This window comes from Silurus meridionalis, chromosome 3, assembly GCF_014805685.1.
Source record: "Silurus meridionalis isolate SWU-2019-XX chromosome 3, ASM1480568v1, whole genome shotgun sequence".
Classification (NCBI taxonomy): domain Eukaryota; kingdom Metazoa; phylum Chordata; class Actinopteri; order Siluriformes; family Siluridae; genus Silurus; species Silurus meridionalis.
Genome location: NC_060886.1, coordinates 28489343 through 28503861, shown reverse-complemented (window position 1 = coordinate 28503861; position 14519 = coordinate 28489343). Strand labels below are relative to the sequence as shown.

At 42.7% G+C, this 14519-nt stretch overlaps 3 protein-coding genes across 5 annotated transcripts in view; 2 read left to right on the top strand and 1 right to left on the bottom strand.

The window, feature by feature from the left end:
* The window catches only part of nabp1a (nucleic acid binding protein 1a), a 3634-nt gene extending 881 nt beyond the window's left edge, over window positions 1–2753 (top strand). Inside the window, exons 2-6 of the mRNA XM_046844746.1 lie at window positions 824–962; window positions 1561–1632; window positions 1724–1808; window positions 1961–2021; window positions 2115–2753. Coding sequence (XP_046700702.1) covers window positions 824–962; window positions 1561–1632; window positions 1724–1808; window positions 1961–2021; window positions 2115–2302 — 545 coding nt within the window. The 3' untranslated portion in view covers window positions 2303–2753. The remainder of the gene's footprint in view (window positions 1–823; window positions 963–1560; window positions 1633–1723; window positions 1809–1960; window positions 2022–2114) is intronic.
* A 1354-nt stretch (window positions 2754–4107) lies between these two features.
* Window positions 4108–7412, bottom strand: ftcdnl1 (formiminotransferase cyclodeaminase N-terminal like 1). The gene is given in 7 exon segments (XM_046844745.1): window positions 4108–4563; window positions 4566–4730; window positions 4932–5120; window positions 5193–5348; window positions 6414–6509; window positions 6667–6780; window positions 7033–7412. Coding segments are annotated over 6 exon segments (975 nt in total). The 5' UTR covers window positions 6779–6780; window positions 7033–7412; the 3' UTR covers window positions 4108–4306.
* Window positions 7413–7703: 291 nt separating this feature from the next.
* On the top strand, window positions 7704–13998 carry c3h2orf69 (chromosome 3 C2orf69 homolog). Of its 3 annotated transcripts, none has more exons than XM_046844744.1 (3): window positions 7704–7943; window positions 8052–8313; window positions 9270–13998. In XM_046844744.1, exons 2-3 carry the CDS (start codon window positions 8089–8091, stop codon window positions 9984–9986), a joined length of 942 nt encoding a protein of 313 aa, XP_046700700.1. In that variant the 5' UTR covers window positions 7704–7943; window positions 8052–8088; the 3' UTR covers window positions 9987–13998. The 3 variants fall into 3 exon arrangements, with proteins under 3 accessions (XP_046700700.1, XP_046700699.1, XP_046700698.1); XM_046844743.1 differs by having other exon boundaries at window positions 8046–8313; XM_046844742.1 differs by lacking the exon at window positions 7704–7943 and having other exon boundaries at window positions 7950–8313.
* The last annotated feature ends 521 nt before the right edge of the window (window positions 13999–14519 follow it).

Here is a 14519-nt window from a genome sequence, read left to right as displayed (position 1 = left end):
GAGAGATTAATGGGGTAAAAAAAAAAAACGCTTTCTCTTTACAAGTGTGTTAACGTTTTTATTTTATTTTTTTTTTTTTACTCGCTTTTTTAAGCGATGTCGAATATTAACAACGACGCCGCGAGCTTGATTAAAGACGTAAAGCCGGGCTCGAAAACCTGCACATCGTCTTTATAGTTTTGGAAATAGGTAAGTAAGGAGGAAGAAAAAATAAATATTGCCCTTTTGCGCAACTCTGACTTCCGCTAGCGTCACTAAAGCGCGATCTGCGCATGCGCCGTTTTGCTTAGTTGTCCTTTTATTACCCCCGTGTGTGCGTGTGTGTGTGTGTGGATAAAAGTGGGTAATATTTTTGGGTAAGTAAGAGAGATTAATGGGGTAAAAAAAAAAAACGCTTTCTCTTTACAAGTGTGTTAACGTTTTTATTTTGTTTCTTTTTTTTTTGCGCGCGCGACTTTAATTTTCGCTATTGCTCAACCTCGGTCTGCGCATGCGCCATTTTGCATAGTGCTGATTTATACTCCGGTGTGTGGTTGGGGGTCCTGTAGGTAAGTAGGGGAGTTCTTAATGTTGTTAAATTCCGGACTTGGGGTAATAGTTTAAAATGGGAACATTTTCTTCAAGCAAGTGTTTAAACTCCTGTTTTTATTTTCTTTTTCGCGCAACTCTCACTTCCTCTATTGATGAAAGCCGATCTGCGCATGCGCTGTTGGTACCCATATTTATATAGTACCTGTGGGGGGGGGGGGACTTATGATCTTGAGTATCCTACCTTAATACAGTGGTCATCAGTATTAGTGATGTGTTTTCTGTTTCCGTCCAGGTCGAGTGACCAAGACGAAGGACGGACACGAAGTGCGCTCCTGCAAAGTGGCCGATAAGAGCGGCAGCATCGCCATCTCCGTCTGGGATGAACTGGGCAGCCTTATCCAGCCTGGAGACATCATCCGGCTGACCCGAGGGTAAAACTTCTCCACACTCATCCATGGAGACCTCAAGGCGATCGAGACCCTTTGATTTGAAGACTAATCCCTACAGAGTCATGTGACTTCACAATTGTCCTATTGTTAGTTACTGTGACCCATTAATGGTCCATTGTTAGTCTTTATTTAGTTTGTGCGACAATACATGCGTCAGGCATGTCTAATATGGTGTTGGCCCCCCTTTTGCTGCCAAAACATTCCTTTCTTGGACCACACTTAATAGATACTGACAACTGCAGATGCCCCACAAGAACTGCAGTTTTGGAGATGCTCTGACCTTGTCGTCTAGCCATCGCAATTTGTCAAAAATCCTTGTGCTCACCCATTTTTCCTGCTTCCAACACGTCAACCAATAGGACAAATTTTCATTTGCTATCTAGAACAAGGGCAGGAACAATGATATTCTCAGATGGAGGAGTCTGTGGGAAGTTACGATATATGTAAGGCTCAGCTTGTAGATCAGCAGCGCTTATGTTTGGGCCAATTGTATTTATTTACGCGGAATAGCCAATACCGTATGCGACTGAGCACACGTCCAGTTATCACGCTCACAGTATTCCCCGCTTTTGTCTCGTAGCTACGCCTCGATTTGGAAGGGATGTCTTACGTTGTACACGGGCCGTGGTGGAGACCTGCAGAAAATCGGAGAGTGAGTAGTCAAACAAGCCTTTAACTACGATCACGTGACCGCAGCGCTGTCCTTCCTTTACCATTTAAAAAGCTTTATGCAATATTTAAAGGTTTTGTATGGTGTACTCGGAAGTTCCGAACTTCAGCGAGCCAAATCCGGACCTGCTAGCCCAAGCCAACCAGCAGAACAAAACGGTAAGGACCCAGTTAAAATGCGAGTCGAGGAGAGTTCTTCACCAATTCATTTTCAAAATTTTCAACTGTGTCGTAGAATTGTGTAGATAGATGGATAGATTTACTGATGTATAATATATATGGCCGTTTTTAATCCTTTTCATCCTCTTTAGAGTAAAGAACAGCGCGGAAACTCCCCGCCCAATCAAAACGCACCTCCTCCTGTCCAAGCAGGTGTGTAAAGCAGCCCCTCATAATCTCCACACACAGGCAGTTTGGACTTCTTGATATTTTCCCTGCCATTTAAACAATGTGTTTTCTTTTTAGGAAATGGCACCATGCAGACCTATAACAATAACGCACCCCCGGCAGCCAACTACCCAGCCCCCGGGAGAGCGAACGGCCGTGTCCCTGGAAATGGGCCGCCACCGGTAACTGCTGGACAGCCCGCGAATCCTAAACCGGCCGTCACCATCAGCAACGGCAGGGACCCTCGACGCGCTTCCAAAAGATGAAGCGCGCACAAAGCTTGAATTTCTTACTTTTTTCTTTTATAAAGTAACTGCCAATCAAGAGACACAAAGCCTTACATTACTGTGCGGTCAGCCAAATACTGGCTTTGTCCTCTTTCACTTAGGACTGTTAGAATTTCTAAAGCTCGCCCATCACCTTGTCTCTTTCTGTTTAGTCCGAGGTGTCCGTCACGTCCCGTTTCAACCATCCACCCTTACTTGAACACTCGATGCACTTTCTTCTTCGCTTAATTTATAGTGTGAATCGCTGTCAAAGGAATTCAGGAACGGTTCGCTGCTGTCGCAGACTCGAGCAAGACGCCGACTGCCTTGTTGGGGGGGGGGGGCTAAACACCCCTTTCAGCTTAAAACATACCAAAAGTGACCGTGCGAAAGAGGTGATGGTTTGACGCATAGATTTATTTAAATAGAAATAAAACTAGAAATTAACAAATGTCCAATTCAAACTTGTCTCTTCGTCCTTTCTCCGAGGCCATGTCTACGCTAATCCGGATCAATTTGAAAACGGCCGAATACGCAGTCTCTGCGTGGACAGAATGCCAAAACTGGGGGGGAGGTTTATAAATGAAAACAATAGTGCAGACATGGCCTGGGTTTGCCTCACAATGACTGGAGCCCCTGACTGAAATGTCTGGCAGAGGGTCACCTTCATTCTACTTAAAACAAACCTTTATCACATCTACAGCTGGGATCTAAGAGTGAGGTGTTCTACTTGTCACATGTACCGCAGTGCGTTAAGGGCCTTGCTAAAGGGCCCAACAGTTGCTGCTTGGCCATAGTGGGGCTTGAACCTCTGATTAAAAAACCCAGAGCCTTAACCATTAACCCCAAGTCAAAAGGAGTCCTGTGTAAACATTCCTAGTATAACGCCAGTATCATCAGCCATAAGTTCCCAAAAAACAGTAGGAAAACCCTGATCACCTCAAACCAATAGTAAACTAAAAAAAAAAAAAGTGGGAAATGCAATGGGACCAGTACATCAAACATGACCCTTGAACATGTATATACTGATTAATGGTTTTGATATGTACCACAAAAGAAAATTCTTGAACTGAAGATTACCATAAACCATTATGTTCCATCTTTGCTCGATCCTGCAATGAAAATTAGAGGTTGACCGATTTTTAGTGGATTTTACAGGTCAGATGGTATCTCAGGGTTTCCGCCTGGTCCAAAATTTTATAAAATGTTAGGCCTTAATGTTTTTAACAATTTAAAATTTAAATAGTTCTTAATCATTCGATGTCCATGTAACGTTACCACTAATTCTCATTAAAATGCTCCTGCAGCACTTCAGAATGTTTTTGTCGTCTCCTTGGTGGTGGTCTTTCTTGCGCTATTCTAAAAAAATTTGCTGTATTACAACTACAAATGAGACCAACATGCAACAGCCAATCAGCTTTCTGTTATTGAAGCATAAGTTTTTAAAATGGATACGGGATAAAATAAAAAAAAAATGTTCTGAACTTAATTACCAAATAAAAAGTAGTGAATTATGAAAGTGCTAATTATGAATACATTTATAAATATATACAATTAATGAATTATGAATAATAAATATAATTATGCTCTCCGTGCAGCGCAGTCTCGTGACCGATGGTGTAACGTGCTGTATATTATTCGCCTCTAGAGGGCGCGTTTGTAATAACAGCATTCCAGAAGCTGGAAAAACTATAGGTATAGATTTTTGCAGATTAATCAGCTAAATCGATTAATCGGTCGACCTCTAATGGAAATAGCTATTAATGCTGGCTTGGCACTAAAAGAATTGTACCCAGATGACCCAATCACAGCCAGAAAAACATTATTATTACATATATTAATGTGTGTCCATCACAAAATCTAGAGCTCCGCTAATGAAAGTGTTTCCTGAACACTACTTTTGGATCGTTAAGTACAGCCCAAGACATAATACAGTATAGGAACTGATTATTCTTCAAACCAAGTAAAGCACCAGAGCTGTAGTGTAACCTCCAATACATGAGATTACATGCGCACTCCGTGTAGCTCCTTCCAGAACTCTCCGATATCCCGGGACAGTGCTATTTCGGCCAGATTCTTGCACTCGAGTGGGGTGAACCCAACCAGCGCCGTTCCCTGCGTCTTTACACCCTGGCGTCCGGCCAGTTCCTGTACTCGCGTGGTAATGAGCGATGCCGGGGCGTGGCAGAATTCCCAATCTCCGATTCTGAACGCTGGCCATGATTCTCGTCCAGAAGCTGAACCTGGTACGCTTTCTACTTGCAGGCGATTTCCACAGCACCCTTGTGAGGAAGGGCTAGGACCTGCACTCCCGGGATTCCACTCGGACTGGACTCTCGGATGGCTGCGGCCACGTCGCGGCCTAGCGATACATCTTGGGTTTCGATGGTCACGTTGCAGTTCATTACGTATGGGCTTGTGCCGATTCCTTCAGGTAGAAAATATGAATTGAGGAATTAACAAGGCGCTTGTGAATCACCTTCAGAAAGCTGTAATGATGCCTTCTAATGATGCAAGTTGCTATCAAAACAAAAAGACTATGTGCTGATCCTGTGCAACTGGAAGTGTTCTGAACACCTATGCACCCTACTTGCCAGATTGGTGTTTCAGACTTTGAGGTGCATCTCACCTGTTAGGCCAAATCGTCTCATAGGCGGTGGTCCAACATCTGGCTGGACGGCAGCCATGTTGGAACCCTTCTTGAACCAGCCCATCTCTTTCCTCCTATGTGCAAGGCCACGATGCAGCGGTATATCTGCCCAGCCAAAGAAAAACACGCTGGTTCCTGGGATCCTCTCGGTCAGAGCAGTGCCTATAGCTGAGCAGGGAGGATGGCATGACGCATGAGATTATTTTTTGCGAACATAATCTCGAGGAGCGAAGACCTTACCTCGAGCCTCCTTTCCACAATCCTCCAAGCTCACCTCCTTCCCCAGGGGGTACAAGGGCAGAAGGTCCACGGCTCCCATGCACGGGTGAATACCGTCATGCGCAGTCATGTCGATCAATGAGAACGCCCGCTCTGATGCCGAAAGGACCGCTTCTCCTAAAACATATCAGCCAAAAGCACGAACCCACGTGTGGCCCTTTCATTTTATAAACTATTTTGTATAGTGTCAAATCCCACAATGCATTGCAATGGGGCCTTTAGATTAGAGGTCCCCAACATTTTTTTGCCTCATGGACCAGTTAAAATTTTTACCGTTGAGTGGGACGGGACTGCATGGGGTGTTTGGGGCATCAAGTCAAGTGCAATAATCTGCGTTTTATATTAACATTATACATATAATTATTAATAAAAATGTTGCACATATGAGGTTGTATCAAAAGGTTTCGAGACTTACTCTGTTTACAAGAAAGTACTTTATTTATCTGTTTTTACGCACTATCACCCTCAAAATAATCCCCTTGTACAGCAACACAGCACTCCTAGTGTTCCTGCCACTTCTGCAACGTGCTCAGGGAGTCTTCTCTTCTAAACGTGTCCAGCACCCTCTGCTATTTGCACTGGATCTTGGGTGTCGAAGTGGCAACCTTTGAGCATCTTCCGGAAGTCTGCTGGAGCCAAATCTGGTGAGTAGGGTGGATGCGAAAGTGATATCATGTGCATTGTTCTCCGACGATCATCATGCACGAGTTACCGAGTGGTTTCGACATTTTCGGGGTTTGAACTCGTTTAAGGTCTACCTGATCTCTCGCACGTCTTCCAGTGATGTTCTTCCGCTCTTGAAGCGCCGTGAACGACTCATTGCAGCATCGCATTATGTAAAACGCCTCTATAGCAGATTTACCCATTTGCATGGAGAATTTCACATTTGCCAGCACCAGTTAGCTCCATTAGTCTTGAAACTTTTTGATAGAACCTCATATAATGAAACTGTTGCTGCAAACATATTGCAGAATCAGTAAGAGCTTGATTTATTAAATCATAAAAAAATGCAGACTAAAACAAATCTGAGAAATTGCCACAGAATTTTATTTTTTTATTTTTTTAATAAAAGACCCTGCAGACTGTCAATTATATGGGAAACAAAAAGTATACCAGTCTCCAGCTTGGTGTTTGGGGACCCCTGCTTTAGATGGCACGATAAAAAAAAAACCAAGACCTTACCGATCATCTCAAGGTCGGCTACTATGGTAAGAACCGAACGGTTGTAATCGTGATCACTGAAGATGTTCAGGACGGTTGTGCCTTTACGTCTTCCTCCTTATTGCACATTCAAAGATTCGGTGTGAAAAAAAAGAAAAGTATGAATATATAGTTAAACATTTTCAGCTTTGTCCTGTGGCACAACACTCTGTCGTCCATTATTCTCATATAACGGCAGACCCCATATATCCCATATGTAGTGGAGCTATCTCACCAAGCTGGTGGCTGATGGCTGCCTGTGCCACTTTCTCCACCACATCTCTTTCCCGAGCTTCAGAGATGTTCAGAAGGCACGCAACCAGGCGGCGACCCAGGGCACAAGCCATGCCTTAAAACAAGGAATGCAGTGATCTATTAGAAAAACCCTCCATGATGTTTTACCATTACCTCAGTGGTGTCCTTGACTGAGGCAATCCACCTCTAAATACCATCACATCTATATAAACCATCCATATTATAGAGAAACGCAGTAGAATAGAGCGCTGGAATCTGATAGTGAGAATGAATGTCATTACTGAAGCGAGAAACCCAATGAACACAACAAGTCTCCTTTCAATGCAGCCACAGCTTTAATGTTTACCTTAATAATCTACAAGAACCCGGCAGATTGATTCTGATTATCCCATGATGTGACAGCTGAAATCTGATTCTATCTATTTATCTGTCTGTCTGTCTGTCTGTTTGTCTGAGAGGGAATGCACACATGTGGAAGCTCATGTTCTAGGCACTTCTAGTTTGTTGACAAACTCCACCCCAATTCTCGAATCTATATTATATTCAAGATGACATTTAAACAGCATTTCAACATTCTCTCATTTCTCAGACCACCTTTTTAATTTTCTGCCTTGGTTGCAGTTGAGCTGTTTCTACGGTACAAACTGTCGCAAATACTGGCGCAAAAAAGCGCAACATTTTTTAACAACAGTCTAAATATTCTAAAAACATGCAACCATAAATATGTATATAAAATTAAATACATAAATAATAAAACAAATATATGTATATATATATATATATATATATATATATATATATATATATATATATATATACTATTACATTCCAAGGAAGAGTTTAGTAGTTTACTTGCTCTACAATCTCGTGTGTATTAACATACCAAAGTCCAGGCGTTTTGTTTGTTGTTTTAACCCTATCGAAGTTTTACGCCTGACTTTAAAATCATACGCGCGGATATGCTTTAAAGCTCAGGTTTACGGCATACGTTGAAGATCAGTGGTCAGGACTTCCGCGTTCTTCCGGCTAATCCTGCAGCGACTGGGTTCGCGCATGCGTAGTGCTGGAATTAATAAGATTATCGGGAGAATGCAATGTTTTTGTTAAAAAAAAAAAAAGATCATACAAATAAATATGAATGACAGTTTGAATTAGAATAATTTTGATTTGAATTTACGATTAATGGAGATATTCAAATCTGTTTGTTTTTTTACGTCGTAACACCTGCACCGTGGGAAAGATGGCGGATTGAAGCTGGTAACTATAGTAACACAATGGCGGTCCTGCATATGTAATGTATTTCAGGGAGCGGCTTGAGTGCAACGTGTAAAGTGTGTGTGTGTGATCTATGATCTGGAGGTGCAGGAGTTTTGGAGCTCCGTCGTGGTGTCGTGTAGCTGTGATGAGCAGCAGTTCTGCAAGTCTAGGTCTGGGTCTGGATCCTGGAGCAGGTATAAGTGCGGCCCGGGCGTTGTCTCCAGGCGGCAGCCTGCTCCGGCTCTCCGACGTTCAAGGTTACGAGCAACACCGCCTCAACGATGTCTTACTCCTGCGGCCCGAGGCGCAGGAAACGCGGACGGCGCGCAGCAACAACGCGCACGTCGTGTTCTTCCCCGGAGACATCCAGGTGAGTCTGAGCCTGAACTTCAGCCTCTCATCCTGGTCCACAGAGCTGTCATGGCTTCATGTTGTGTTTAACTGTACATCAGCTCAAAGCTGTTCTCTACCAGGGGCTTGGTGATATTTTCACTTTAATCATTCACCTTTTACTCGCTTAACGAGATCAGAATTTATTTCTCACAACATCTCCAGATGTTCACGAATAAATACTGAATGTGATCAAGAACACGGGCAGAATACAGCAGTGGTGATAGGATGGGTATGGGAATGGGGGGATGAAAGAAAAAGGGAGGAAGGAAGGAAGAGGAAAGGAAGAAAGAGGGAAAATAAAAGATTTAAACACAGTGAAAAGGGAAAGAAAGAAAGAAAGAAAGAAAGAAAGAAAGAAAGAAGAGGAAGAAAGAAAGAAAGAGAAGAGGAAGAAAGGGGTAAGGAAGCAAGAAAGAAAAGAAGTGGAATGTAAGAAAGAAGAAGAAGAAAGAGGTAAGGAAGCAAGAAAGAAAAGAAGTGAAATGTAATAAAGAAAGGGGAAAGAAAGAAAGAAAGAAAGAAAGAAAGAAAGAAAGAAAGAAAGAAAAATAAAAGAAAGAAAGAGGTAAGGAAGCAAGAAAGAAAGAAAGAAAGAAAGAAAGAAAGAAAAGTGAAAGAAGAGGAAAGGGAGAAAGAGGGAAAATAAAAGATTTAAACAGAGTGAAAAGGGAAAGAAAGAAAGACAAAGAAAGAAAGGGAAAGGAAGCAAGTAAGAAAAAGAAGTGGAATGAAAGAAATGGGAAAGTAAATGAGAGAGAAAGAAGGAAGAAAGAAAGGAAGAAAAATGGAGAAGGAAAGGATAGGGAAAACGGAGAAATAAATAAATGGAAACAGAAAGAAAGGAGAAAAAATAAATGATTCTCTAGTTTTAAAATACACACTTTCACTAATGATTATGTGAATAATGGATTCTCTCCGTCGTCACGCTTCCAGAATTTCCATCAAGAGATGGCCGTGCAGCCGGATGCCTCTCCGTGGATCTCGTTCAGTCTGGAGCGAGTAGCTTTAACGCTAGGCGTTCGCTTCCCGGGACGGCACGTGTGGCTGGTGCGTCCCTCACGTCTCCACCTGCACAAGTTCAGCTGCTACGTCAACTTCGTTTCGTGCGACATGTTCGGAGCGCCTCAGCATTCGCCGGACTACGGAGCATGGCGCCACTTGCGAGCCCTCCTGGGCCACGCCATGGAGCGAGCGGCCATCGCTGAGCCTCTGCCACCACTGGGAGGTGCCCTGGTGCCCGCTCCTCTCCCTGCAGGCTTCTCGCTCATCCTAGTGGCCTTCAGTAAAGGCTGCGTGGTGCTGAATCAGATGGTACACGAGCTGGCGTCATCTCGCACAGACCCAGAGCTGATGGAGTTTCTGGAATGCGTCTCGGACATGTACTGGCTAGACGGCGGACACCCGGGCACCGGAGACACATGGGTGACGGATAAGCAGGCGCTGGCCGAGTTGGCATCCAGCGGCGTAGCCGTGCACGCCCACGTCACCCCCTACGAAGTGTGCGACCCGGCTAGAGCGTGGGTGGGACGCGAGCACCGGTGCTTCGTCAAGACGCTGGAACAGCTCGGCGCCCGCATCACGAAAAAACTCCACTTCAAGGACGAGCCAGCGTGCATCGCAAACCACTTCCGGGTCATCGAGGAGTTCTGAGAAGATCGCCGCTAAAGCTTCTCCTGGCTCTCGGGTTCTCTTGCACTTCAAGCCCCGCAACAAAGCACTAAATATTTTGGACAAAAAGCGTTCTAAAGCTTTTATACAGAGTCTTAGGTTTCGACGTTTCCTTATTCTAGAGGTTCTTACTTTCTCGTTCGTCGCAGGCCACTTTCACCAGAGTCAATGAAAAAAAAATAGACCAAATACCTAAACGTTCAGCTGTAACGTAGAATATATCGTTTTGCTCAGGTTGCATCGTCTGCTTCGTAATTATAAGCCACGTCTCAGATAAATTATTACGTATAATAGTGTATAGATCGGGTACACTAACGCTCGTAAACAAAAGCCGCGAATAAAATCCTGCTAGTATGACAGAAAGTGCTCACCAGGCAAGTTTCACGTTCTGTTCGCCCCATCAAGCACGTACATTATTATAAGTAGCACATAGCGCCAGTATACAGCTCATTATCATCTATAGCACATCGCATTCGACAAAAGCATTTCACGTTAGCAAGATTCGATGCGATTCAACCGACGCGAATAGTAAAATAGTTTACGGGACGGCTTTCAATTTCACACCTTGAAAAACGCTCAATCGCACTCTGACTTGTTTTGCAAAGTCAGTCAAATCGGAAGACTAATGTTTACAACCGTGTGGATTCTGCTTGTGGTTATGCTATTGCTGCCAGCTTCAGTGTAAGACTTTAGCTTGTGAGGCTGCAACGATTCCAGCACCTGGATGCACTCGTGTCGGACCTGTACTGTGTTTCACGTGCAGGCGAGTGTCGCCATTCCATGCTTTTATAAATATATGTTCTTGACACATTTGTTCTGTTGGGATTACTTAATAATAAAGTAATGCTGAGCTCAGTTATTAGCCACAGTGGCATCCTTTGTGTTGTGTTGTTGTGTTGTGGTGGTGGTACCTCTGTTCTGCTGGATACAGTCATTGAGTCGACCATGAACTCCTCTGTATAGTAACGTACCTCCGTCGCCGGTTCCCCACTGTTCCTTCCTTGGAGCACTTTTGATAGTTACTGACCACTGCAGACCAGGAACATCCCACAAGAGCTGCAGTTTTGGAGATGCTCTGACCCAGACGTCTAGACATCACATTTTGGCCCTTGTCAAACTCGCTCAAATCCTTGCTCTCCCCCATTTTTCCTGCTCCTAACACGTCAACTTTGAGGATAAAATGATCACTTCCTGCATAATAAATCCCACCCACTAACGGGGGCCATGATGATGAGGTTATCAGTGTTCTTCACTTCACTGCACATAATGCTGGAAGGCAATCTGGCCAAAAACTTCGTCAAAATTGGGTCATGCAACAGGACAATGATCCCAAGCACACCAGAAGATCTACAACAGAACAAAGAACAAAATCAAAGTCCAGACCTAAAACCCGACTCAAATGCTGGACCTTGAGAGAGCTGTGCATGAACATCTGCCCAGAAACCCCAATGAGCTAAAAATATATTGAGAAGATTGAGCTCAAATTCCATCACAACCTAAAACTAGACTGTTAGTCGTGCAGAACACCATTGTTAACAAATGTGCTAGCTCAGCGTTTAAGGCATTTGACTTTGAATTGGAAGGTCATGAGGTCAAATTTCCAGCACCTCCACTGCAACAAGACCCTTAACTCACAAATGCCCAGTTGGAAGTTGTTCAGGATAAAGGGGGCATCTGCAAACAAATAAATGTAAAATGTAATTAAAGATGGTTCTACAAGCTACTGAAGCTACCGGTGGACTTCCTGACATGGATGATTAGGATGTCCTGATAAGGTAGGACAAAGAGGGGGTACTTTCTTTTTACACCACCATATAACATTTAAAAACTGATACAAACCATCTAAGGTTCTGGGTAAAGACTGGAAGAGGTCTGTCTGAATATTTGATTCTGATTGGCTGGTAGTTGTGAAACCGGAAAGTTCTGGTCAATTGAATCACTAAATTTTATGCTTAATAAATCAAGCAAACCTGCATTTACATTTACGGCATTTGGCAGACGCTCTTATCCAGAACCACTTACAATTATGACCTTTATACAACCGAGCAGAAATGGGGTTAAGGGCCTTGTTTAGGGGCCAAGATGTGGCTGGGATTTGAACTAACGACCTTCGGAACACGAGTCGAAAGCCTCAACCAATAAGCAATGGTCACATGACCATGGTAATTGGTTATATGTTCACAGGTGATTTGCATTTCAAGGCTTTTTGGCTTGCAATTAGCTAATAAATGAGCATCTGAAGGTTAGGGGCCTCACTCAAGGGCCCAGCAGTTGGTGGTGAACGTTGTTAATGACTAAAATTTGTGCATATATAAGCAGCCAACTATTAAATAAATACCATCCTTGGACCTGGCAAATGATCGCAGTGTACATTCACTGCAACTACCTGAGATTTGCTTGTTAAAAAAATTAATAAATAATGATATATAAAATATAAAATAAAATATACACCACCTTGGAACGTGAAGGGCCGTGCCACTCGTTGAACACATACCAATTCGGATGCCACTGTATGCGTGGCATGCGGTTTGCCAGGTTTTTAACCCGACATGTCAAGGCACATGCTACTCCCTCATTAAATTCTGCAAAGTAAAAAAAAAAAAAAACTCCTGCCTGCCTTAGAAACGAACAAAACAACACACAATACACACTGGAAGGGAATTTGATTTGATTTATTTGAAACCCACAGAATTGTTCAGATGTTCAGTCATGGCACTTTAAGACGGAGACAAACCCGCATGACGCACTTTTGCAGAACGCTTTCAAAACATCTGTATTGGTCAGCTAGAACAAAATCATTGTTACTACCATGTGAATGGTGTAAAAATGACATGAGCTGCATAGTACTATCAAAATCCTCAGCTATCAGCCCTGAAAGCCCGTCGCATGACGTCCCTGAGGTGTGTGAACCTGGTTGAAGATGAGAAACACGTCGGGTTTATGTCAGCAGAATATTGCAGGTAGGTGGTGTTAATTTTAAAATTCAACAAAACTTCCAGATCTTATCAAGGTATTGGTGACACAAACCATCATGAGATATCAAGGTTGGAGGATGGTTTTGAGCGACAGGAGCGATCTAGATCTCATCAAGGTATTGCTCGCACAAACCATCATCTTGGTGGCATCATGGTTTGGAGCAAGAGAAAATGTCAACAAGGTATTGGTCATACAAAACCACGATGAGACATCATGAGATCATGGTTTGGAGTTTGAGGACTTCCAGGTCTCACCAAGGAGATCTGTCTCATGTCGCTCCAAACCATCATGAAACATCTTGAGACTTTCATATCTCACAACGGTATTGGTCACACAAACTGTAACGAGATATCTTGGTGTCATCATAGTTTGGAGCAAGAGAAAATGTCAACAAAGTATTGGTCATACAAAACCACGAAGAGACATCATGAGATCATGGTTTGGAGTTTGGGGACTTCCAGGTCTCACCAAGGAGATCTGTCTCATCATGGTTTGTATCACCAATGCCTTGATGAGACCGGTCTCCTGTCGCTCCAAACCATCATGAGACATCAGACAACAGAAAACATCCAAAACGAGGTATTAGTCATCTGAGACATCATGGTTTGAAGAAACAAGAAATTCGTTTTACAGACGACTCGTTTTCTCTGCGACATCTCCACCAAAAACACATCCCTTCAACTTACTTGAACCAACATACCGCCTCTCGAAGGCCCAAAAAATACTATTTCCGGTTCGACGCTCTCTCGCGTCGCGATAAGACGAAATATCGCGTTCATCAGATCACAGCCACTTAAACAATTCTTTCTCGGCAATACTGTATCTCAGTAGAACCAACCACCTGTCTTAGCTTCAGGCTGGAGAATTTCTCACACTCGATTTTCTCAGTTCTATTTCCCAGACAATGAGCCGCCTCTCCAATATAACATTATACAACATTGGCACTTTATCTCCAAATACCAACGTCACACATATCCATCTGCATCCTGCATGTTTTAGACCAGCCCTTGTTCATATATATATATATATATATATATATATATATAAAAACACCTACAGAACAATTGTTTTCATCCAGTTCTGAGTAGCAGAAAATCGAAAGCACACATTTGACATCATAAAATAATCCGACAAACGATCCGAATAAAAGATTTCGGCGCTATTCGTTTATATAATAAAGAGAAAGGAAAAACCTGGATCGACAAATTGTGACACAAACCCTGAGAATCAAAGGCACGAAAATATGAGATCATCCGGTCTGAGTGCATAGATTAGAGAATGTTCTAGAAATCCAACCCTTGCTTAGTGTGTGTGTGTGTGTATATTATATATATATATATATATATATATATATATATATATATATATATATATATATATATATATATATATATATATATATATATATATACACACACACACACACACACACACAAACTACTATCTCTATATTATTTATATATATATATATATATAAGAGTTACAAAATATCCTTAAAATTAGCTTTTTTTATTTATTTATTTATTTATTTTAAATAAA